This window comes from Bos indicus x Bos taurus, chromosome 2, assembly GCF_003369695.1.
Source record: "Bos indicus x Bos taurus breed Angus x Brahman F1 hybrid chromosome 2, Bos_hybrid_MaternalHap_v2.0, whole genome shotgun sequence".
In the NCBI taxonomy this organism is placed as follows: domain Eukaryota; kingdom Metazoa; phylum Chordata; class Mammalia; order Artiodactyla; family Bovidae; genus Bos; species Bos indicus x Bos taurus.
Window position 1 is genome coordinate 91,554,939 of NC_040077.1, and position 24,955 is coordinate 91,579,893.

At 42.1% G+C, this 24,955-nt stretch overlaps 2 protein-coding genes across 14 annotated transcripts in view; one reads left to right on the forward strand and one right to left on the reverse strand.

Moving 5' to 3' along the window:
* Window positions 1–7,722, forward strand: part of ABI2 (abl interactor 2) — a 104,365-nt gene extending 96,643 nt beyond the window's left edge. For 8 of the 10 annotated variants that reach the window (XM_027564983.1, XM_027564946.1, XM_027565005.1 and 5 more), the window contains one exon: window positions 321–4,848. In XM_027564983.1, the coding sequence (XP_027420784.1) occupies window positions 321–496 (176 nt within the window). In that variant the 3' untranslated portion in view covers window positions 497–4,848. Of the gene's footprint in view, window positions 1–320 lie in introns of all 10 variants that reach the window. The other 2 variants (XM_027564999.1, XM_027565024.1) reach the window with 2 other exon arrangements.
* Window positions 5,498–24,955, reverse strand: part of RAPH1 (Ras association (RalGDS/AF-6) and pleckstrin homology domains 1) — a 104,092-nt gene continuing 84,634 nt past the window's right edge. The window contains exons 11-14 of one of the 4 annotated variants that reach the window (XM_027564911.1): window positions 20,135–20,233; window positions 18,751–18,871; window positions 15,502–15,644; window positions 5,498–12,922 (exon numbers count right to left, since the gene is read on the reverse strand). In XM_027564911.1, the coding sequence (XP_027420712.1) occupies window positions 10,910–12,922; window positions 15,502–15,644; window positions 18,751–18,871; window positions 20,135–20,233 (2,376 nt within the window). In that variant the 3' untranslated portion in view covers window positions 5,498–10,909. The other 3 variants (XM_027564915.1, XM_027564933.1, XM_027564923.1) reach the window with 3 other exon arrangements.

Consider the following 24,955-nt stretch of genomic DNA (forward strand, 5'->3'; position numbering starts at 1 on the left):
CGCTTTAACACAAGCTCTACTGAAGAAACAGCCATCTTTCCCCACTCTGGGATTGTGTGTCTCTCTTCAATAGACGGATCAGTAGGTTTGACTAAATACTACTTTTTGCCATTTATGAAGTTTTGAACCTAACTTCAACGTGGAATTCCACTGTAGAGACTGGGTATTAGACAATGAACTTGGGTGGAGGGGCGGGTCCTGTGTTGAGAAAGTCAGTTTTTGATGTGTTGCAGAAGTTTGGAAAGGGTATTCATTACTTGGTTCTACCTTTCTATGAATGTTATTCTTCTTTTTTCATATCCTTTTTTTCCCTCCTCTAGTTGTGGCAATTTATGATTATACAAAAGACAAGGAAGATGAGCTGTCCTTTCAGGAAGGAGCCATTATTTATGTCATCAAGAAGAATGATGATGGTTGGTATGAGGGAGTTATGAATGGAGTGACTGGGCTTTTTCCTGGGAATTACGTGGAGTCTATCATGCATTATTCTGAGTAAAGCTCAGCAGGGCTGTCTCCCTCACAGGAATAGTCAGGTCTTCCCAGATTATCGAAAGGCCCTGGGGATTCCCCTCCAGTGAAATGAATGAAGGATACAAATGACAAAAGCTACCTTTTTTTTTTTTTTGGTTTATCCCTCAGTATTAAAACAAAAAAGCAAGCTGAATTTGAACATATGGATCTTTCTGCCATCACTTATACTATGCTGAGCTGTTTGGATTGAAATAAAGTGACGGTTTCTGAATATATCAGAGGTATAACAGCGTAACTATGTGAAACAAATCAGGTTAAGACTGATTCAGAAAAAAAATCTGGGATCTTTCTCAGGAATATTGTACACCCTTGGGATTTCTCCTCCTGCGGAATCTGTGGCACTGGATGATCTGCAGTGCCCGTGCTAAAGGTTAGCTGCGTGGCCCAGTGCGTGCCCCAGCCCCACACTTTCTTCCACTTGTGTGAGGAGGCGGAACCGATATTTAAGTATCATACATAACCATTTTTGTAACTGTTTCAGATGACCTATTTCCTCTTCAGCACTGTAAATTCTGCATTTTCTCAGCACTTGAGTGCTCCGAACAAGTTAATGTTGAGCTGACTTGCATCCCTTCATGTTTCTCAGTTCGTAGATTATGAGATCGATTTGTCTCCATTCTGAGGGTGGTTTGGTCCTGCTGCTGCTGCTGCGTGAGACTGCACTGCTGCAGTGCACCCACAGGGGTGACGGTGCAGCTGGTTTCACGAGCTCAGGTGGGCGTGCCAAGGTAGACAGGAAGGCTCCTAAGGTTCTAGAGAGGTGAACGGTGGAAGTGCCTGCTCACGAGGCATCCTAAACCCCGGCCTTAGGTGCTGTTTTGAGGAGTAGGATCTTAGAGGTCAGACCAACTATTTCTTTACTTCTTTCACTATTTAGGGAATGAAATTTTTTTTTTTTAAGTTATTTTCAATTCTCTTGAGAGTCACTGGGAATACAAGGCTTGCTCCTGTGCTCTCTGAATGTTATTAATGGCAAGTGTTAGCTACTGTTGAATTTGTTTACTCACTTAGAAAAGATAACTATTCCCCTGATTCTGTGTGATTGGCCTTTGCAGTAGCTGCTCTTGGTGAGAATCTGAACCTTATATTTCAGATTAAGAATAGTGGGATGAGTGGTATAAGGCCAAGTGCTTATCTGAGGTGGTTTTTTTTTTTTTTTTAATCTGCACAATTACAGCTTTGAATTCAGTGGAGTTTGGAAGGCAGATGACTTTAGTCACCTCTTCTGTAATAAGAGATATTGAAAAAAATCCAGGAGGCCTGGCTGTTTGGCAGGTGAATGCTGTGATGATGCACCAGCTCACAGGCCAAAGATGCCATGGGTCCTTTCTAGTCTCAGTGTCCTGGCCAGAAGAGAGCTCTGCCAGGTGACTTCCCAGTGCTGGGTGAAAGGTGAGAGCTGGCAGCTGCGTATGTTTCGGACATGGGCCTTGAGCATGGTAGTGCGGGTGAGGAACGTGACTGAAAAGTGAGCAAGTGTGGTAGGTGTGAGGGAGTTCAGACAGTGCAGACAGAGCTAATACTCTACCTACGAATCTATTACCAGAGCACAAAACTCATCACCATGTAACTGAGACCCAGATACAGTGTTTCCTTAAGATTTTTGTTTTAAAGTTGCAGGTTTTTTTCCTCAAACATTGCAGTTAGCAAAGATTTCCCAGACACTGCATTTCATTTTCATTAACTTGCCTCCATTACACTGTAAATTACACTTCACACTTTGTTAGGTCACCGTGATACCCTTAATTCCCTGCAATTCCCTGTCTTCCTTCAAAGTAATGGCCCTTGAGTGTCCTCTGAGCCTTCAGCTTCATTATGGATGCAACCAAGACTATACTTGGAGAGGTTAAACTCTTCCTAGTGTTGGTGTGTAACTAGGAGAAGTATTTTGAAATTAGATGTTCAAAGTTATTTAAATAGTTTTTTGCCGAGAAAGCTTAGTGAACTAATAAAGCAGAAGGTATCTCAAAATCCAGCAAATAGTTCCCACAGCTCCCACCTTCAGAAGCCCAGAAGGCAACTGTGCATAAAGAGTTGGTGGTGAAGAAAAAAACAGTTGGTGGTGGTCAGCTTGCCCGTGGGACCCCTGCTGGACTGGGGAGCTGAGAAGATTCCAGTGAAGACCTGCAGCACAGGGATCCATGGGTCAGCTGATTTTCCCTATATTTTTTAGTACTAATGTGTGTGTAGTTTTTTGTTTTAAAAACACCTGTTGGATTTTCTTCATATTTTACCTTTTTTGTACAGTTTTAAATTCTATATATTGTTTTGGAAGGATACTATGTAATGATGATGGGCCAGGCTTAAAGTCATTGGAGACTTTTAATATTTCATAGGCTGCATGTTATTAATAGTCTGAGGGTAGTATTTGTTTTATTGTACGTTCACCCCATTTTTAAATAAACAAGATGGTTGGTAGTAGGAATTCTAAACGAGTGCAGAAATCTTACATGGTACATAGTATTGTGGCAAAGGTGATTCAGGTATAAAATCTGCTGACCAGTAAGCAACCATTTTATTGGGCTAGAGGAGGTCCATTTCCTCTTGAAGTGTTTTTGACTTGTGTCTAGTCCCTTTTGCCTTTAAAAAAAAGGGGGGGGGGGGAGGGATTTGACTTAAAAGTTGTTCCCTTTTTAAAAGCATTACTATTGGACAGGCCATGGGGATTTCAATGAAAGCATACTTTCTTGTTGACCTTATGACCTAGGCAATAAATTGAAAACCAAAATCTTGTCAACATGTCAAAATCTCGATTTGAGAGATTGAGCCTGTTGTTTGAAATACATATGACTCCTTTAAGGTGTCTGGTTTAGTGCTTCCCATCTTTTGCCGACTTGCTTTCTGTCTTCGGGACCCCTGCTACTTTTGCTGTGTTCCTAAGAGTCATTGGTGAGACGTTTTCATCCTTCCTGTTCCCCTCCTGTTGCTGTTTATTACCCAGCCAGAGAGACTTTTGTGTCTTCACAGTGGTCTCTGTAATGTAGCTGTGCTTCTCAGCAATCTCATGATCACTAAGATTTTTCTGAGAGGCATGAAAACGATAGTAGTGTGCTTTTATCCTTTTATGCTCCCTTTCTTTTAGCAGGTGACCATTCTGCACTAAGAACTGGTACTTTTTCTTTAACTACCTTTCTTCCTCTGTGGAGAGAGCATGGCATGACCTGAAGGCCACCTCTCTCTTTGAAAAGGCTTTGATGGAGGAGCTAGCAGGTGGTTGACACATCTTGGAAAAGAACGGGGATCTGCATCACTTCTTATCTGTTTGCTTCTGAACTTCTTTGGCCAGAAACTCCTGATCAGTGTTAAGGTGATAATTTCCCTCACATGATTTACTTAAGAGTTTTAGAGCTAGATGAGATTTCAGAAATTTTAGTTCAGTCTCATTTTACTGATGAGGTTAGGTGTTTCATTTCAGGTAACAGCCAGTTAACAACAGTAGTAGAATCCCTGACTCAGCGCCTGGTATTCTTTCTGCAACTGTCTTAATTGTGTTGTATGTTTATTTTAAAGTTCTACTTGATATCTTCAGGAAGATACTTGAAAAGTTAACACTATGTTTCAATTAATACAATTCAAAGTGTTGTTTAAAGGAGTGTATTGAGTGCAGCCTTAATTAGTAAAAGTAATCTTCATTTTAACCCTTTTGAAACTACACTCAGTACAAATGGTCTTTTTCATTAGGTGTATGTACCTAAAACAATACAGTGTCTCAGCACTGGAAGGAGCAGCACAGCCTTATCTGAGAGCCTTAGAAAACAGTTCTTGAATGGAGGCAACGTGCTCATTACCTTAAGTTTATTTTGTGCTGAGCCTTGTTCCGATTTGAGAATCTCATACTTTAAAAAAAAAAAAATTGACAAAATGACAGGGCCTGTGTATAAATGATCCTTGCTAAATATCTTGAGGTTTTTTTTGTAAAAAATCAAACAAAAAGCAGACAAAAAGCTTATTTTCACATTAAAATGGAAACGTCTTTTGCAAACTTTAGAATTCTATGGAAAAGCAGTTTTTATCATATTTTGTGTCCATGCATCTTTTTCTTAACAAAATAGTTTACAGAAAAGAATGTAAACAATTTGTGATCTGGCCAGTTGTGCTTACAGCTCCCACAGGGAGGGTTGGTGTTACGCCTTCAGTAAAAACGACGTAGGAAAACCTGAGGGAGCATCTGTTGCCAGTAATGTTTCTTGTGTGTGCCATTAAACCACCTCCAGATAAGTTGGGGGGACATTTCACTTTTTAATTTTGAAACTGTATTTGGAATTAATTGTTGCTGTGTACTAAGAACTTGGCCTAAATAAAACCCTACAAGGTGTATCCGAGTGTCTCATGAACGTATTTCTGCAAGTAACCTTTTTGGCCTCGCCGTGCGGCATCTCAGCTCCCTGACCAGGGCGTGAGCCTGAGCCATACCAGTGAAAGCCCGGAATCCTTAGCACTAGGTGGTAAGTTACAAGTGCGCGCGTGCTGCAGTCCATGGGGTCGCAAAGAGTTGGACACGACTGAACGACCGAACTGAAAAAAAAGTGTGTCAGAAAATCCTTCCCTGTTGCTCTAAATACTTTGTCCTTATTTTTGTTGTAAATGAACCTGAAGTTTTGATTACTTTTCACCAAACACATAGTTCTTTTAATATAAAAAGGAAACCTGTTTTTGCCCTAATTTGGTAAATGGTAACATGATTGTAAATACATTCAAATCCACATTTACACATACCTCGACACGGCAGTCAACACGATTGTGATACCAAGGCTTCCAAACAAAAAGCACCCTTTTTTGTTCTAGTTCTTACCTAACTGTTGTTTAAAGGGGAAAAAATCTTGTTATTTTCAGTTGAACACACCAAATTATAGTTTACCTTCACGCTTTATGTGCGTCTTGCAATCTGTCTTGGGTACCTCAACATAAATAGCAAAACCAGGTTCTTACAGTGCCGATCCACAAACAGTCCAGTACAGTTCAGATGTTTAAATGAATCTATGTATTCTTTTTATTAAGGACTGGATAAGCTGACATAATGGTAACATGTAAATTACACTGACTGCATGACTACTGTCCTAAGCCATTACAATAGTTTACTGACAGTAACTTGGCAAGAATAAAGTAACTTGGAAAATAACTTAATCCAGCAGTAGAACAAAAACATCAGTAGTACTGAATATATCTCTCATATATATATATCTATATATAGGTTTAGCACAATCAGGGAGCAAGGCACATAATGAAATGAGTGTACATTTTAAGTAGAATAAAATAATAGCAACAAAGCTGAAAGAAAAACTGTAACTTCATCTTTACCGAGCTGTGCATAATCATCTGAATAATGTCCTCTATCCTGTACTTTTAATGCAGTTCCCTTTGCCTTTTTCATGCTTTAAAAAGGTATATTCCTACACTGTATATCCGTGAGCCTTTACTCCATTTTTTTTTTTTTAAGAAATGGGAAGAGAGGGAGCAATCTCAGTTAAATGTGCAATTTTTCTTTAAAACAGTAAACAATGCTTTTATGACATTTACACAAGCTGATATTCTAAATGTACATTTCTATAAAAGGAGTTCACTAGTGGCTGACAATAAAATTAAGTGAAGTCATTTGAAACATTCCAGTTAATGCTTTTTTTTTTCCCTAGGAGAAATTATTTACAAGTACAGAGATATAGGAGGTGGTAATCATGAAAAAATGGCAGTTTTTGGTATTGGGTTACAATAAACTTGACAAACAACGGACAGTTCGCAGAATGTGGGTTTGTTCAAGTGCCACAAGCACTTCTGCTTGAGAAGAGGCTGAGGCTTCACTTATGCGCTTGTATCAGTAGCCATCCATGTTCTACGTTCATTCTGAACTTGGCCATCTTTTAAACATGTAGTGTTCACCATCACCCTGACCTGACTCACTACTCTAAATATCTTTGGTAGAAAGCAGCCAGACCTTGATTAGGCAGATGAAGCCATCTCGTGAGACAGTCACTTTTTCTGTTTCTGCACAAACTAGAAACACCTTCCTTCTTTCATTAGCACCTCAAAGTTTGCTTGTTAGATTTTTTTATGTTGTTCCTCCAAGAGTTCAAGGCACTGGGGAAATACAGCAGATGTTTTCTAAATGCTTTATACTTCAACAAGCAAAGAGCAAACCAATTTCCTTCAAATGTTTATCAAGTATATTGTGTTTAGCTTATTTTTACTGAGCAAGTGTATTCTACAGCTAAATTTTGAATTTCTTATACATATAGACCTTCTAAGGGCACAATTAAGAACTGCACATGTGTTTACTTTGAGGGAGACTAGTAAAGAGATAATAGTCTTCCATTCAGTTTTTAAAGGAAAATACATCTTAATTCTGTACTACTTGCATCTCTCCATGGATCACATCTCAACTTTGTGAGTGGGCAGACATTCCTACAGCGTCAGGAATAACTTGCTATGTGTAAATAATGTGAAGTGTATAAAACAAAACTTCAAGTGCCAAAAGGTTCTTGCAACCTAAAATGATTTTTAGAAATAAACATCCTCTTATACAAATCCAAATTATTTAAAGGAAGTCATTACACCTATAATCACATAGGATCATACAGTTTTAATTGGTTTAAACAAAATCTGTGAGGTTATCAGATTACATAAGTTATACATTGTTCTAAAGTTAACTACATAAAACCTACATGAAACAGTTTGGTAATATAGAAAACTAGGAAAAGGTTTTCTTGTTTAAAATCACCTTGTGTTTGTAACATAAAATTGCTCTTAACTGTGGGAAAAAGAGTGATAAGGGGTTCTGTTGGTGGCCTGATAGTCAAATCAATCCGACCATTACCTGAAGTTTTTTTCAGGCTCCTTATAGCCTAACATCCTTGACATGAACTTATTAGCAGTTGTATTCTCCCAGAATAGCAGCTTCTGAAACTCTTAATTGGATGCACAGCTCCTATTGGAATTATTCTTCATGATCCCCCCAATTCTGTTTACTTTTGATCTCCTTAGGACTGCTTTTAGTGGCAAGTAAACTTACATGGAGATGGGACTGCCGAAATAGTTCGCAGCCCTTCCTTAGCAGGCTATGCCGGCAGTGGGCAGGAGCACCTTGATGTCCGAGGACTGTGGGACGGTCTGTGGGACATTCCTCTGAGATGTTCTGATGAAAACTGTTTCCTGTAACTTCTGAAGAATCAGCAATCTTATTTTAAAAAGCCCCAGAAATAAAAAAAAAAAAAAAAACAATTTACAGTGAAGTGGGTACCTGTAAACCTTAAGAGTAGTTACTTTTTCCAAGAGCAGAATTCTACAGCAGCTAAGGAAAAAAAAAATGTATTTGGCTAATAAAAGCCAAGCTTCAATATAGAATAATCTAACATAACTATGAACTTAATGTTTTAACAGACTAGACTTTGCTGCCCTTCAGAGTTGTTGCCAAAACTTTAAGCATAGGTTGGATCCAATTTTGAAATTTTGTGGTACAAGTTAAGGATGTCACTAATAGCAAGTCACTAGCTCTTAACAGGCACCTGTCTGCACTGCCCTGAACAGCAGGATACTATTCATTTTTCAGTACAGCCAAGCCAACTGACAAGACTCTTCCTTGACCTGGAGAAGCCTTGCTGGGTTAGAGGAGCTGAGCAGGAGGCAGTGGAAGAAGGCACAGTACCAGTGTCATCTGGCAGTGTTTTTCTTGAACACACCAGGGAAGAAGAGAGCCCAGATAACAATCTCCAAACCACATCCCAACAAAAATCCCAATTAAAAAAAAAAAAAAAACCCAGGGAGTAAAACACTGGCAGTGTATTTAAAGTATCATTTTGGTTTTTTTGATTCAGTTGTTTCACATAAAGAGGGAAAAAAAAGTTGATTAATAGCCGCCCTTTGTCTTTGGAAGAATGTAAAGGGCAACAGCCTGTTGTCAAATAGTCACCACGCCACTGACACAGCTCCTCTCCTCTGGCAGTGTTCTCCTTGGTGTCCCTGATGTTCTAAAGGATATCTGCTCTTTCAGGAAAATGATACACTAGAAGCAGCATCAGTTCAGGATAACTACCGTCAGGACTGACAAAAGCAAGAAGGCCCAGGAAATCCCCCGCTGGAAAAAAAAAAAGGTTGGATTTTACAGCTCAAATCAGGAGTGAAGGAAGACTGAGGAAACATGATTTCTTCCCTCAGGGAGAGCTGTCCATCCTTATATAAAAGACCACCCCCACAATAAAAAAACCCTAGTGATGAATGTTTATACCATTGGATTCAGAGTCTTAAAAGTCCTCTATCTCACAAATAAGGGTGATCCTTAGAAGATACAGCTGCGGGCAGAAGACTGGGGAATCACTTCATTCGTGAGTCCCAGTGGCGCCTGGCAGTGTTACTCAAATGTACTCAAATTGCAGTGCATGCTTAAATGAACAAGATTAGATGTGGTAAAGGTCACTTCATAACCATAAGAATATCAAGCACATAAAACTTTGTGAACTGAAAAAGATCTAAAGTATCTTTTAAAGAAGCAGGGCTATAACAAATGCACACTGGTATATATTCTTATTGCTCTATAAACAGGAGTATACTATCACATCGTGGAGATGTGACAATGGGGAGGGGGTTCCACTTTCTCTAATGCAGTACTTGGTTGCAGAGTGAGAAAACCTGTGTACACAGCACAATCTTGCTAACTCTTGAAATATTTACCATCTCTGTCCCACTTTATGGACATCACTTTTTCCTTACAGATAGGGTCGAACACTACGCAGTTGCACCGGTGATCCCTATTCACAACAGGCACAGATGTTCATTACAAGGTGTGCTGACTTATCACTGCTGGGGAGGTACTTTTTATTCTCTCGTTTAAGAGCAGTTCTAAGGTTGGCCTAATGGTCAGTTTATCATCACAAATTGCTAAGTCAGTACACATTTCTCAAACCAAGGAAAATTCAGAGGGGAAAATAAAACATCCAGAAGTACAGTGTGAAGCATATGGAATTACAGTGTGTCGTTACAGCAATGGTTCCATGTTACACCGAACTGCATATGCACAGTATGTAGTGTCACTTACTGTCCTTGGACTACAGACTCCATCAGAATACCTGGTAACTTGGACAAATCTCTACACCCGGGCTACAACAAGCAAGGACCCTATTGTGCTCTGGTCACTATGGATGAAATCGTCTAAACACTCATTTTCCCCCCTCCCTCTATGACAGTCCCATACTTAAGTGAATTCTTTGTATGTCACATTACCAGCTACAAAAAACCTAATTAATGACAGCTGCACAGGGGCCAGTTTTCTCTTTTCTAATCCATCCCTTCAGAGAGCAATACAAAAAAAGACACATTTCAGAAGGTGATTTTGTTTTTTGTAATGATGCAACATAATGGACAAAGGATGTGAGTATCTGATATAGCAGCTGTCTATGGATACCTAATATCAACACCCACTCACAGCACACACTATAAGGAGGTAACTGGTGACCCAAAGACACGCTCGGACAGAGCATTCCGAGGGTATCCTGTTGGATAGTCTTTTACAATAAATCAAAGCAAGGATCATGAAACCAAACTTGATGGCACTTCACAAGCTCGAGGAAAGGATCCCAACAGTACAGAAAGAACTACAGGATAACAGCACTAGATTATCCACGTGTTACAGGCGAAGAGCTTCCCTGTGACAGGGCACACTCTAGATTCCGGTGGGGTCATGGCAGCAGTACTGCAACTAGAATGGTTTAGTTACACCACACATTTACTGTTTTCTATGCACAACCACACACTGAGTGTCTGAAAATTTCCCCACACTGCACTATGACCCATTCTATGAAACTGATTCCTAGTTAAAGTGCCCCTTTATAGAGAAATGAAGTGTCAAGCAGTTCTAACTTCAGCCAACTGGGGAAAAAAACCACAAAAGCCCCATAGATACACCAAACATTCTGGTTGTCTTCTCAAACTGAGAAATAGCACATTATACATCTATCCTTAATATATAATACGCAACATGCACAGAAAGGCCGCACATGGACATTTATAAAATATCTTCTAAAGTCTGAAGTTTTTGGTCCAACCCAAATGATAACAGAAATCGTAAGGGACAAGACATATATCCCCTTCCATGCCGCTGCCACCCAAAATACACAAAACTCGTTTTCAGATTAGGAGTGAGAAAGAATAAATAGAATCACTTTCAGCTATATATATACATATAGATATATGTATACATATATATACATACACGCTACCTATCTATATATGTATAGCTATGTGTGTACACGCACATGTATGCGCACACACAGCTGAACACTACCTGAATAACGACGACATACCAGGAGGCTCTGAACACCTGAATTCATAGATGATCAGGTAAGCTGATTGTAGAACTGATTACAGATTGCATGAAAATAAAATCCTACGGTAGCTACCAATCTCTTGAGAGCTTCGTGTTCTGGTCTCTTTTGGGGGGAGCGGGAGGCGGTCCTCTCCGCAACGTTGCATAGCCTGATATATGACTGCCTCCGTAAGCGGCTTTCTGCTGCTCTGAAAGCAGTTCGGGGGGTGGCGGGGGCAATGCCATGTCATCCATGGTGGCTGTGGGTTCCGCTCTAGACACGCGGGAGGAGGAGAGCGAGCCGTGCCGGGTGATGGACTTGCGCTGCAGTGTCCTGTTGAGGTCAGCCAGGAAGCCAGGCTGGACACTAAGGCTGGATTTGGGCGAGGTGGGCACTTGGGGCACGACTGCGGCCGTGGCTGGCTGCTCCGAGATCTCGGCTTGAGTGAGGCGGGTGCTATCGTTCCGTTTGGGTCGCGTGGGCGGAGGGGCCTTCTTCACCGACGTTTTGGACCAGGGCTGCGGCTGCGGGTTAACAACGGCCACTTTTGGAGAGGTGCTTCCTGAGAACACTGCTGGGATGTCGATGGGGGGCAGAGGAAGCTCGGTTTCTGGCGGAGGGGGTGGGAAGTCAGAATCGGACGGAGGAGAAGGGAACTCCACCGCCGAGTCCTTGCCGCGCCCGCTCAGCGCAGCCGCCTTCACAGGCAGGCATCCTTGCTGGAGCACCCCGGGAAGGTTAACTCCGGAAAGATGGAGTTTTCCTGGCTTGGGGGGCGCTGCTGGAGGTGGTGGGGTCTCCTTGCTGGGAGACCCCGACGGTTCGGCTGGCGATGCGAACTTGCTGATTAGACTGTCCACTGAGGGTTTCTTGGGCTCAGGGTGCTCCGCACAGCTGCTGGACTTAATGCTGGAGTTGCGCTGCGGGGTCGGGGGCGGTTTCTTTGCCCCGGGGCTGCAGGTTTTACTGGTCTTTCTGCCCGGAGAGCTGCTTTTGTCCGGGGCAGGAGCCGCTGCGGGTGTGGCTGGCGGCGGCGGTGGCGGTGGCGGCTGCGGGGCCGGGGCGGGTGGCGGTGGGGGCGGAGGAGGGAACACCAGGCTGCTCTCTGGGGGAGGAGGGGGGAAGTCCGGAGAAGGGACAGGGACGGAGCTGGGCTGCCACTTGGGCTTTGCTTTCACGGCAGGGGGGGACTGTGGGGTGAGGCTGACCGAGGCAGGCTTTAAGGGCGGCCCCTCGGCGGGAGGTGGGGCTGGAGGTGGGGGGAACTGGCTGGCTATCTGCTTCACCACAGAGGGCGCCGGGGACAGCGGGGAGGGGGGCGGTTTTACACTGAAGCTCTGCTGCTTGGGTAGCGTGGGCGGGGGCACCGGACCCGGAGGAACAGGGGGAGAGGGTGGAACGTGAGACACAGGAAGAACCGGCTGCTTTTTTACTGGGGGCACTGGCGGAGTAGGTGTGGGTGGCAACGATTGTGTCACTGCGGGTGGCACAGTCTTGGTGCTCGCTGCTGGGGGCAAGGTCACAAGGGGCTTGGGGGGGGCCTGGGGAGGGAGTGGGGCAGGGACGGGAGGAGGAGGTGGGGGCGCTGGAGGAGCTGTCTGCGTGCCATGTTGGATGTGATGGATCTTCAGTGGAGGAGGTGGGGGACTGAATTGCGGCAGGGATGGGGTGCAGGGGGCGGGCTTCAACTGGGCCATAGCCGAGCCGGGAGTGGGGGGCGGGGGCGGGGGGGGCGGGGGAGGCACCACTCCATTGGGGGGTACCAGGATCTGAGGCTTCACTGAGAGTGAGGTCGAGGGCTGCATCCCTGATGCGGGGGGAGGCTTAAACAGGGCTCCCGAATGCTGAGAGGCGTTCTGCAGCCTGGTTATTGTGCTGTACTTGACAAACATTGTGGCTGCGGAGCCCGCAGACGGGGCGGACTGGCTGGGGAGGGGAGGGGGAGGGGGAGGCGGAGGGGGCGGGGGAGGAGGAGGGGGAGGAGGTGGGGGCGGGAGGGGTGGTGAAGGCTGTGAGGCCGTGTAGGGGGTGACTAGCTTGGGCTGTGGGGATAAAGGGGGAATGAGTGAAGTGTAGGGTCGATTCACAGACTCCATTCTGGCCTAAAAGGAGTATAAAAGGGAGGTTGGGAGAGAGAAAACACAACAAACAAAACAGTTACAGAGGTTAAGATTTGACTGTTAAACTAAAAAGCAAGGAATCAGAGACATGCAGGAAAGGAAGCAGCAGCTGATGACAACGGCAGGAAGGCTAAAGTCCAACTCCCAGGGTAACGGGCCTGGAGAAAATCTGTTTACCTACCAATCTTAGACGCCTAGACTGCTTAACTACCTGGGGATAATTTCCTGTGGCAAGTCTGTCTGGATGATGCCCTCTGCTTTCTGACCTCTGGTTTTCACACACCCTGCCCCGGGGCCAGCGCCAGGGCCTCGGAGCACAGACCGCCCCCTGGACTGTGGCAGAGGGAGATGAGATGACTGGAGTTCACCTTTCAGTCCAGGACTGCATCCACATCAAGCAGATGCCATAACTGGGTTTAGGAGAGCTGGTGGAGGGCCTCCGGAAGAATGAGGATGGCTTTTTGATGCTAGTGAGCGGTATGAGTATGAGAATGTTCAGCAGGCGTGCACAGTCACACAGCAATGAATGAGCTTGACACACACACTCGTGTTCGTGTGAGACACTTGCATCCAACATGCACAGAAGTCCAGCAATGCAGGTAAAGGGGGGGTATTCTTTACATTTGTTTTACTGGAAAATACATAAAGAAATGCTTCATAAACATTACAGCTAAAGATCATTAAAATACCATACAGAAAAAGCCAGAAGAAAATGAGAGGAAACTTTGGAAGGCTAAAGGAAATGTATCAAGACACAGGAGCTAGAATTTGCCAACAACCTACTGACCAGCCCATCTGAGCACCTCTTGGCATGGCCCAAAGGGCCACACCTGGGCATTTATTTTCTAGAGCTGCTCATGCATGAATGTGGTTCAAGTGCTTCTGAGAGCAGAGGAAGGACTCTCGGCTTAGTAACTCTGGGTATATCTTTTGGGCTCTTTGAACAAACTGTGAGGATCCAAGAAAAACCATCTGTTTCAATTCTGAATGACATCTAATTAGCACTGGGAATGCTTAGGTTAGTAGTCTAGAAGGCTCATGACAGTGCTAAGTTCTAGTGCCCATCAGGTCATTCCCATGTTCCTTTAATAACTGCACATCAACATAAAAGCATTAGTTTGCAAGATCTGGTTACAGGAGTCACCCAGGTTAATGTGCTTCCAAAGAACAGCCCCTGACCTTAACTTGACCCTGTCTTGGCTGCTGCAGGGGTGGAGAACTTAGCTGTGGTGGCCTTCTCATTTGGCACCTGAGACTGTGGTAACAAGGAGAAGAAACATACAGGGGGTCACGACTCAAGCACAGTGCCACTGCTGTGCGGCAGAGTTCATGGTCTTGCTGAAGCTATGTGCCATGAGGTACTCTGCTGCTTGATCACAGACCATTTGGACCCTTTGCTTCCCTGGGCCTTTCTCCTAACAGTTGGCTAGTTCCACCATTTAAAATGCATGTGGATGACACCATTAAGTTCAGTAAGGTAAAGGACTTTTCTTTAGGCACCTGAATTTTGTAAGCGCAGCTTCTCCACAATATATATGGAATATCAGCACCAGATAGTGCTGTTCCATTCAAATTGATTAAATATGGGAAGGAAAAAAATTCCTTAAAAGTCTGAGCCTCTGGTAAGGGGGTTAAACTTCATTGTCTTGAGAATTTAGGTTATTGGCCCCAATTCTCAAATATTTATTCCTAAGAGAAGGTGTTCCACCCCCACACTGGGCTACCTATGCCTCTTCCACCCTCCCCAAATCCAGTTAATCAACCATATATGGAAATAAAGGAATAAATTGAGGGGAAATATCCATTTAACTCTTACTGAATGTACTTGTGTAAGTGATTCAGAGAAGAAAAACAAAAACAAAAATGATTTTTGGATGAAAACAGAATGGCCAGACCAGGCAAGCTTCTGGCTCCTCGCCTCAGCGTGCGCCTGTGCCGCTGAGAGTGGCAGAGCTGGGCCACCACGGCCCACAGGACATCAGAGACAGCGTAATATGGTGAGCCAGAGAACCTCTCTGTTTCTAAGCAGCCTTGCACTAATTACACTTGTCCTTCAGCGTCAATGAACAACCTTCTACACAAGGCTTGGAGGTCCGGTATTTTAAGGGGATTAATGGGAATTTTGTCTTCCACATAAACTGTAAATTGAGAAAAATTCACCAATGTGCAAAGAAATGCCAAAAAGCATAAAAGAAAAGGAGTCTGAATAAGTTAATAGCCAATAAAGTAACAAGCAACTCTTAGCAGTTTCTCTGGAACAACAGCAAGGTATCGCCACTAGAGGGTGTTGTTGCTCCATCCAAATTAAGAGAGGAAAGGGGGAGATTGTCATTTCTTAAAATTCTGAGCCACTGATAAAACTGCTAGGTGGTGGTGGGGTTTTTTTTGAGATCTTAGATCATCAGAGCCAATTCATAAATATCCATTTCTGAGAAGCAAAGAAAGAATACTGAGATAAGGCCAAGAAAGATTCCTAATGAAGGAATAAAAGAGCACTACGCTCCCCCTCCTCCCCTCAGAACACTAGAGAGACGTCCCCTCTGCCCTGACCCGAACATTACCTTGCTGGACTCTTCCAGCTGCGTGCCTCGCTTCCAGGCCTCGGAGAAGATGGAGCTCACCATGCTCTGGGAACGGACGTGTCCTGCCGGCTGGGTGTCAGACACTCCACTGTCAGACTGATTGGAGTGATTGGACTGAGATTCTGTTTGAAACATTTTCAAAAGTCAGATTAAATAAGTATTGGGACAGTATAAATATGTACGTTTGTATAAAGCTTTCACTGTAGATTATACAGGATGCAGAACGGCAAGTTACTTTTACCTGACCCATTTCACACAGACACAGCCCTTGTTTTCCACTAGAAAACCTCTCGCATCCTAGGGCAAATAGGAGATCTCGATTCTTTTTAAACTGCTCATCAGGAGAAACTGATAATTACAACAAAAGGTTCATGTAACATTATTGGTATCCTGACAACCTATCTTGTAAGAACTCCTAGCAAGTAAGAAAATTAATGAACCATGAATAGAAGAGTGGTTTTTTTAAAACATATCTTCATTACATTTGAGAACAGATCTTTTTACATTGAAAATTGATCTTTTTACGTAACCCGGGCTCCAGGCCATCTCAGAGACTTCTCACTTATGAATTCAGATCTATACATGATGATTACTGCTTTTATCCCAGCAATGAACAATACTGAGAATTTGACCGCCAAGTGAGAAGTGTGTTTCCTAGGGTTTCGGGTGTTGGCACCACAATGAAGCAGTTGTGCCACAGGCTGGCTTCCTCAAGGGCATGGAGACATCTTCAAGGGCCCTGGGAATGGCTGAGGATACAGTGGAATCTGACTGACATCTACAGTGAAGGAACTAAAAAGATAATTTCGCTGGACACCAAGTCAGGTGAGATAACCTTATGGGAGCACCTAGTCCAATGTCTGGCATCTGGTGAGAGAATCAAATGTTAAAGCTACTCCTGCTTCTCTGTGAGAAGAGGATATGATTAGACTGCAGTATTAAATAAGTCCAGCCAAATTAATCAAAATACTGCAAAGATAAGAGCCACAAACTCCTTTAGATAAATTTAAGACAGTATCTTCAGGGTAAAAAATATAAGCAATAGAGGATAAAACCAACTATTTTCTTAACAGTTTAATTTAATATCTGAGTAGAGTAATCTAGAGTAGATTAAAGGACAGCAATCTTTAAGACAAGAGGCTGGAACATGTAGCTTCTTGAGCTCTTTTCACATCAATGTATATGATTTTACAATTTACATTTAAAAGTCTTCCTAATACTTAATTATACAGACAGATGACTCTGGAGTGGGAAAAGGCACTGTATCACTTCATAAAATACCTTTGGAAGCACCCAAATTAAGTGCTGCATAAATTTTTAAAATATGCATCTTTTTTCTCAATCTTCCTCTTATTCCATTTTCTATAACCCTGCTTTGACACAGTCTTCTGACTTTGCCTTTCCTAATCCACTGCCACAAAGGTTTCTTCCTCCCAATTCAAGAAGCATTTTATTTTAGAACAGTTATAGATTTACAGAAAAGTTGGAAAGCTAGCACAGAGTTCCTACATACCTAGCACCCAGTTTACCTCATTAACATGTTATAATATTCTAGTCCACGTGTCATGACTAAGAAACCAATACTCGATATTAGCTAAACTCCAAACTTTATTTGGATTTCACTAGTTTTTCCACAATTTCCATTTTCTGATCAAGGATCTCATCCAGGTTACCATATTACAGATAGCTGTCATGTCATGTCTATGACAGTTTCTCAGACTTTCCTTGTTTTTGATGACCGTGAGAGTTTTGAGAAATACTGGTCAGGGTTTCTGCAGCATGCCTCTCAATTTTGATTTGTTTGATGTTTTTTCTTTGAAGTTATGGGATTTAGGGAGGAAGACCAAGAGAGGGAAAATGCCAGTCTCATCACACTGCACCAAAGGTACAAGCTATCAATATGACTGATTACCCTGATCAGCCGGCCGAGGTGCTGGCCGGTTCCTTCACTGTGAGGTTATGTGTCCCCACTCTGTGCTCTTGGGGAGCAAGTCACTTTGCACAGCCCACAATTAACGAGGGGGGAGTTAAGCTCTACCTCCTTGAGGGCAGAATATCTGCATAAATCACTTAGAAATCTGTACAGGATATTGGTCTCCTCTTCTCCATTTATTTAATTCAATTATTTATTTATATCCCCATGGACAGCTGGCTATTTATTTTATAATTTGGAGTAGAGCCCTATGTTATCTCATTGCTTGAATTTTTCCAGCTTTGGCTACTGAGAGCTCTCGTAGGTTGAGTCCTGTGTCCCTTTTATAGACTCCCATCCCTGTGTTCTTTTGAGCATTTCAACACACGATGCTCCAGGCTCATCTTATATATTCTCTGCCACAGCCCTAGAACCAGCCACTCACCAGAGCCCTGGCTCCTTTGTTTTGGAAAATGGCATCGAGAAACCAAGGTCGAGGCTTTTGGTATTCTCACTGCTACTGGGCTGTCACTGCTTCTAGCCCTCCAGGTGGACAGACCAAAGAGTGTATGTGTGGACACTAGCCCATGTGTGCACACATTCACAATGCGCTTCTGTTTACTTATTTAGGGATGAGATCTAGTCATATAGTTTCTAAATCAAATAAATATTTCTTAATTATTTCATAAAGTAGGCCATTAGAACAAAAAAGTATGCTTTTAGATGATACAGATATCATTTATGGAACTTTTAAAGGGAAAGAAGCCTTTATTTTAAGATGTGATCACAGCATCCTTGTTTAAAGGATGTGGGAATCTGAAAATAAGCACCTTTTTAGTATCACTGATTGCCTCTGAAAACTTTATAAAGTTTGACTTAAACAGCTTCCTTAACTGTTGATACTGAACAAATTCTAGTTGTTTCCACTCCACTGAAATGTCAGGAAACCTGTGGGGATTGGAGGGCAGTTTCATGATGATTCTGAGTACTCTTCTCCAAGCAACTTTCTACCCCAGCTGTGCATCAACACTTGCTTTCAGCAATATGATTTTTAAATAAACTTCGTAACAAAACTCTTGGCTTTACCACTTCATATACTGGTTTTCCATTTCAAAACATTATGGGAACTAGGCCATGATCTTATCTGCTCTAAAAATTAAAAAAATAATAATAGCACATGTGCCTACTGATTAAAATTTAGAAATTATGCATAGCCCTAGTTTTAAAAAAATCACTCTGAGATAACCGGGTCTCTATCAGTCACTATACAGACACCTTCCTGTTGGTAGAAGAGTTCCTGGGGCATTTCATCCTACCTGGGATGCTGGAAGAACTAGATCCTGATTTAATGCTGGAGCTGGATAAGGAAGTCCAATCATAAGCCGATTCTGTCCTCTTCAGAGCTTCCTGATAGTTCATGTAGAGCTGCTTCCCATACTAAACAGAAAGCACTAAATGAGGACATCTGAACTTCACTGGGTATGATATGGGTGTACAGGGTAGGAAAAGGGGACACATTTCTGTTTACTGACTCACAGTTTGTATTAAAATTAATACCCTATAATACTTCAAAAATTCTTTGAATAGCAGTAAATTGGAATCTACTCTTATCTGTCCTCATTTTTAGAAAGGCAGCAAGAAGTTAATACTTGATGCTTTTTAGGTTCATTATCAACATAAATATTTTTTCAGTTATTTTTAAAGCAACTTTGATTTTATGTCTATAATAAATTTTCAGTTACTTAAAAGTGAATAAATATCCTTTCAAGAACTACATATCATCTTTAAGGTGTCCTTAAAAATTTTTTTTAAGACTTTCTTTTTTTTAGAGCACTTTTAGGTTCACAGCAAAATTGAGAGGAGAGTAGATTTCCCATGTACATTCACAGCGTCTCCCATTATTAACATTACCTACTGCTGCTGCTGCTGCTAAGTTGCTTCAGTCGTGTCCGACTCTGTGCGACCCCAGAGACGGCAGCCTACCAGGCTCCCCCGTCCCTGGGATTCTCCAGGCAAGAACACTGGAGTGGGTTGCCAGTTCCTTCTCCAATGCATGAAAGTGAAAAGTGAAAGTGAAGTCGCTCAGTCGTGTCCGACTCTTAGCGACCCCATGGACTGCAGCGCACCAGGCTCCTCCATCCATGGGACTTTCCAGGCAAGAGTACTGGAGTGGGGTGCCATTGCCTTCTCTGAACATTACCTACTAGAGTAGTACATTTGTTATAATCATTTAGCCCACATGGACACCTGAGGCTTCCTTAGGTTCATTCTTGGGTCTGGACAAGTATATAAAGACATGTATCTACCACTGTAGTATCGTACAGAGTATAAATATTTTCATTGCCCGAAAAGTGTTCCACAATCCACCTATATTCATTTCCCCCCCAACCCCAAGGCAGTTGAATTAAAAAAAAAAATTCTTTTGTTCAGGCTAAACTCTGCTATATAACAACCATATAGTGCATTCTCCAAAGCCAAAATAAATCACTTTGGTGCTACATAAGCTTTTACCATGGATGCCAGCTGGTAAAATTTTATCCCCATCACCGAGAAAAAACACACTTAAAACATGAAACTTAGGCCTGAGAGACTGAGACACTGGCAAAATTATGAATATGAAACAAACAATAATTGTCATGACAACCAAAACCATATCATTAAATACCCATCATTCCATTATCAAACCAAAAGAAAACCTACTTTTGCGATGCGGATACCATTGACCCACTGGTGCAGGGTCCTCATGTCATCACAGCAAAGGTATTTGATGTACTGAGATTTCTTCTGGATCTGCGGATGCTGCAAGATTAAAGGCAAAACCCAACTAAGTCCCCTGGAGAAACAAGAGATAAATTCTATCAAAGCTTAAACATATCCTGACAAATTACAGGTCACTGGAATAATGGCCAAATCATTTATACCTCTTAAATATCCATACGGTTGAATAAAATGGTCCTAAGTAAATGGTCCTAAGAAACAAGGAGGCAACTTGTGTTAAATTTTAGGCCAAGATGTTGAAAGTTAAAAAAAAAATCCTTCCCATCATGGAAAACTCCAAAATACCCCTTTCTACCTTTCAAAGGAACAAAGTCTGCCAAGGTTAATGAAGTCAGTGAAATTTTTAGTCTATAACGGAAGTAAATGAATGAATGAACTGAAATCATAGAACCAGGAAACTCCAGATGAGAGTCTTTGGTAAAGCTTCCTGTGCTTCTCTGGAGGGGAACACCTGGGCGGAGCTGAAGCACAGGACACAGCACCTGAACGGCAGTGAGCTCACACCTGGGCGGAGCTGAAGCACAGGACACAGCACCTGAACGGCAGTGAGCGCACACCTGGGCGGAGCTGAAGCACAGGACACAGCACCTGAACGGCAGTGAGCGCACACCTGTGGCCGTGCTGCTCCCTGCTGTGGACTGAGCATCGCTCTGCAGGCCCCTCTACTGCAGCATGTACTTTTTGGTTGAGGCTTGGATGGGAGGTGACTGACTTGACCTTGGCTACAAAATGCAAGTGCAAGAATAGACTCAAAGTATTCTAACTCCACTAAGCCACAACCTCTAGTTCCCTGGGAAGAAAAACCCTAAATCACACTTGGTTCTGGATTTAATGACTGTTAATTACTACCTCTCTTTTCAGTGGAAAAATTTTATTTCACCTGGAGAAATATTGAAATTTATGTTCAATTACAAGAGGCTGTATAAATTCTCTAACCAAATGTTTGTTGTGAAAACCCATGAGAGCAATAAAATAAGCAATTTTATAAGTTTTTGATGCAGCAGGAAAATTTGGCCACAAATATAAGTTATATATATCTGCAGTGTTAAAAATCAATCCCTCTGGTTGATGAGAGAACTGTAAATCCATTTATTCCATTCTATTCATTGCTTTATAGAGCTCATCCCCAATGAGAAAACATTTAATATCAAAGCCAATTTAGTTATTGAAGGCTGCAGTCGGAATTTTAAACAATTAAGCCGTCAACAGTAACAGGTTAGCAAAACAATACTTAACAGTTTTCCCCCTGATAGTACAGGCTCCACAGCCTTCTCTTGGAATCTAGTCCCTCGCCCTTATTGTATGCTCAGTCGCTCAGTTGTGTCTCTTTGCGGTCCCATGCACTGTAGCCCTGCCAGGCTCCTGTGCCCATGGAAAATACTGTGCCCTAGTATTTTCAAGAATACTAGAGTGGGTTGCCATCTCCTATTCCAGGAAATCGAACTTGAGTCATTTGCATCTCCTGCACTGGCAGGTGGATTCTTTACCACTAGTGCTACCTGGGAAGACAAGATCCGTATAAGTCATAATAAACCAACATAGGAATCTTGCAAGAGCAAAGGACAGGTAGAGGTGTATGTATTTTTCTGTAAAAGAAGGATGGGGAATTTTATTTCATTCACTCATTCAAGCAAGATTTAACGGGCAAGAACTACCTGCCAGCTGCTTGAAGTAGGTGTTGGGCTACAGCGTGCATAACATAGAAAGGTCCACAGTTCATGAAGAAGATAAAATGAGCTGACTGAAAGTGTTTTCTTCAGTGTTGCCAACTAGGGCTTAAAGAGCTGTTCTTCATCTCCTGCTTCCCTGAGGCCTCGCCTACAGGGCCAGGTTCAGATATCTGAACCCAGGGCTGCAGGATGGCTGAGCCTTTATCGCCACGCCCTCTCTTTACGGTGATTTACAAACCATCCTCCCCTGATTCCTTCTATTTCCCAGAAGGCAGTTAACACTCGAGGGTGCTCAACTGTAGCAGCGGCTTGCCTGAGTGTATGTTTGTGTTCTCATCATTCTGTACAAGGGAGTGCTTTTTATTAATACAATACAGAAAACCAGAGAGGTGATCCTCTATTCTATTCTCTAACCTGAGAATCCAAATACTGCCCTGAAGAGAACTATGATATGACTGAGTATCTGCAGATAACTTCATTTTAGGGCCTCAAGAATTATTTTTCAACTGCCCACGAAATACATTCCTTCTACAGCCTTCATTTTGGTCATCCAGGCTCTGCACCCGTGCCTTAGGAGGTAACCTGTTCCTCTAGGATGTTGTTACTGTATTTAAAGTGCCATTTATCGAGCACTTAGTATATACCAGGCATTAGGCTGAGTAGTTCACATATATTAGCTCATCCCACCCTCATGAACACCCCAAGAGTTACATATTATTATTTCCACTATTTGAGAAGAAACTGAGGGACAAAAGGGATAAGACAGCATTCAAAGCTGCTCACAAGCGAAGGAATCAGTTGTTGAAACCATGCCATCTCATGCCAGGGCCTAGACTATTAATGTCACACTACTGCTTTATTATGCTTTATTTATGATAGCTTCCCTGGTAGCTCAGACAGTAAAGTGTCTGCCTGCAATGAGGGAGACCCAGGTTCAATCCCTAGGTTGGGAAGATCCCCCAGAGAAGGAAATGGCAATCCACTTGCCTGGGAAATCCCATGGATCAAGGAACCTGATGGGCTACAGTCCATGGGGTCGCAAAAGAGTCGGACATGACTGAGCGACTTCACTTATTAGGGGTGAAATTGTCTAAATTTGCTGCCTTACTCCTTTTTACCCTACACTATTATTCCACCACTTTAAAAATTACACAAGAGCTAAGAGTGAGTATGGAGGAGACATTCTTTGCTAAAAACTGGAAGCTCGACATTTAAATTTCTTAAAGACTCCAAACAGAATACAGGCATACCTCGTTTTACTGTACTTTCCCTTGGTACACTTTGTAGTTACTGTTTTTTTAAGAAACAAATTGAAAGTCTGTGACAACCCTGCCTGGAGCAGGTCTACTGGTGTCATTTTTCCAACAGCATTTCCTCACTTCATGCCTTGGTGTCACATTTGGGTAATTCTTGCAAAATTCCAAACTTCTACATTATTACTATATTTGTTATTGTGATCTGCAATCAGTGATCTTTGCTGTTACTATGACAACGGGCTGAAGGCTCAGATGATGGTTAGCATTTTTAGCAATAAAGTATTTTAAAATTAAGGTACGTACATTGTGTTTTCTTTTTTTACAGACATAATGCTATTGCACACTTTAAATATATTCACTGGGAAACCACAAAATTCATATAATTTGCTTTATTGCAATATTCACTTTATTACAGTGGTCTGGAACTGAACTCACAGCAACTCTGAGTTAAGACTGTATATAATGAAATTGCTCCACCCCCCACCCCCCCCCACCAAAATGAACAGCTATTAGAAAAGAAAGGTTATCATTTGATTTTTTAAATGATGTTGATTTGTCAAGTTTGCATTCTCTGACAAAAGGCAAAAAAATTGATAAGTAAATAAAAACATTTAAGAATAGAATTAAGAAATATTGGATTACTATCATGCTACCAGATTATTTTTCTCTATGTATGCCAGATATTAGAATGAGACAGACAATTCCTAAAATTCTGTAACTAAAAAGCGATGCTCTAAAATCTTGGTCCAAGTGCCAAAAGAAAATATTGACTATACACAATCCATTTATTACTCTGGAAATACACATAGACCTGAAAATCAATTCTCTCAACTAACATGCTAGAAACTAAAAAATAAGACTATAAACTCCACCTTATTACTTCCAGGATTATCATTATAACATCTTTTTATTAATAATAATGTTTGAGAAGTTCATCCTCATATTCTGTCCCTAAATTCTGACCATTTTTTTCCTTCCCACCTAACATATTAAATTACTTGGTCTCACTTCTCAGGGGATGAAAATTTAGTCCTAGCTAAGATGACTCTATTCCAACAATTATTGTGGTATATGTATTTTTATAACTCGGGTTTCCTTTAAGAACTTAAATATACATGCATATACATGTCTCCCAAGTGTGTACGTCTTTCAGATAATATATCAACATATATCCTGTTTATTTCTATACTGTCAAATTTCATGAGTCATCTCTTCCCATCATTATTATTTTCATTATTATCTTTAAAAAACTACCAAATACTGTGTTTTATGACTTCCTACAAGTGTGTACCTACTTCCTGTCTCCTGCACTTCACTGGAAGGATTCAGACTCAGTCATTATAGCCCAGAGCCGATGAAGGGGATCAGGCACTTATAAATATTTACATTTGCATTTGTATCGACCCTGTGTGGCAGTGTTTTTTGGTTTTCAGAACTCATATGTTCAAGAATAAAAATACTTACATAGGCAAAAGCTAGTGCCAAGTTTATAAGGAAAAAAGACATGTCTTAAATCCTAATAGTCGAGTGAAAGTTGCTCAGTCATGTCTGACTCTTTGCGACCCTATGGACTACACAGTCCCTGGAATTCTCCAGGCCAGAATACTTGGAGTGGGTAGCCTTTCCCTTCTCCAGGGGATCTTCCCAATCCAGAGATCGAACCCAGGTCTCCCTGCACTGCAGGCAGATTCTTTACCAGCTGAGCCACAAGAGAAGCCCGATAGTTGAGTGGTCTCAGGCAAGCTGATCCCTTAAAGTGGTTTCCATATGTGGAAAATGGGGACTCTAGATCAGACTTGTGAGATGGATGCATACAG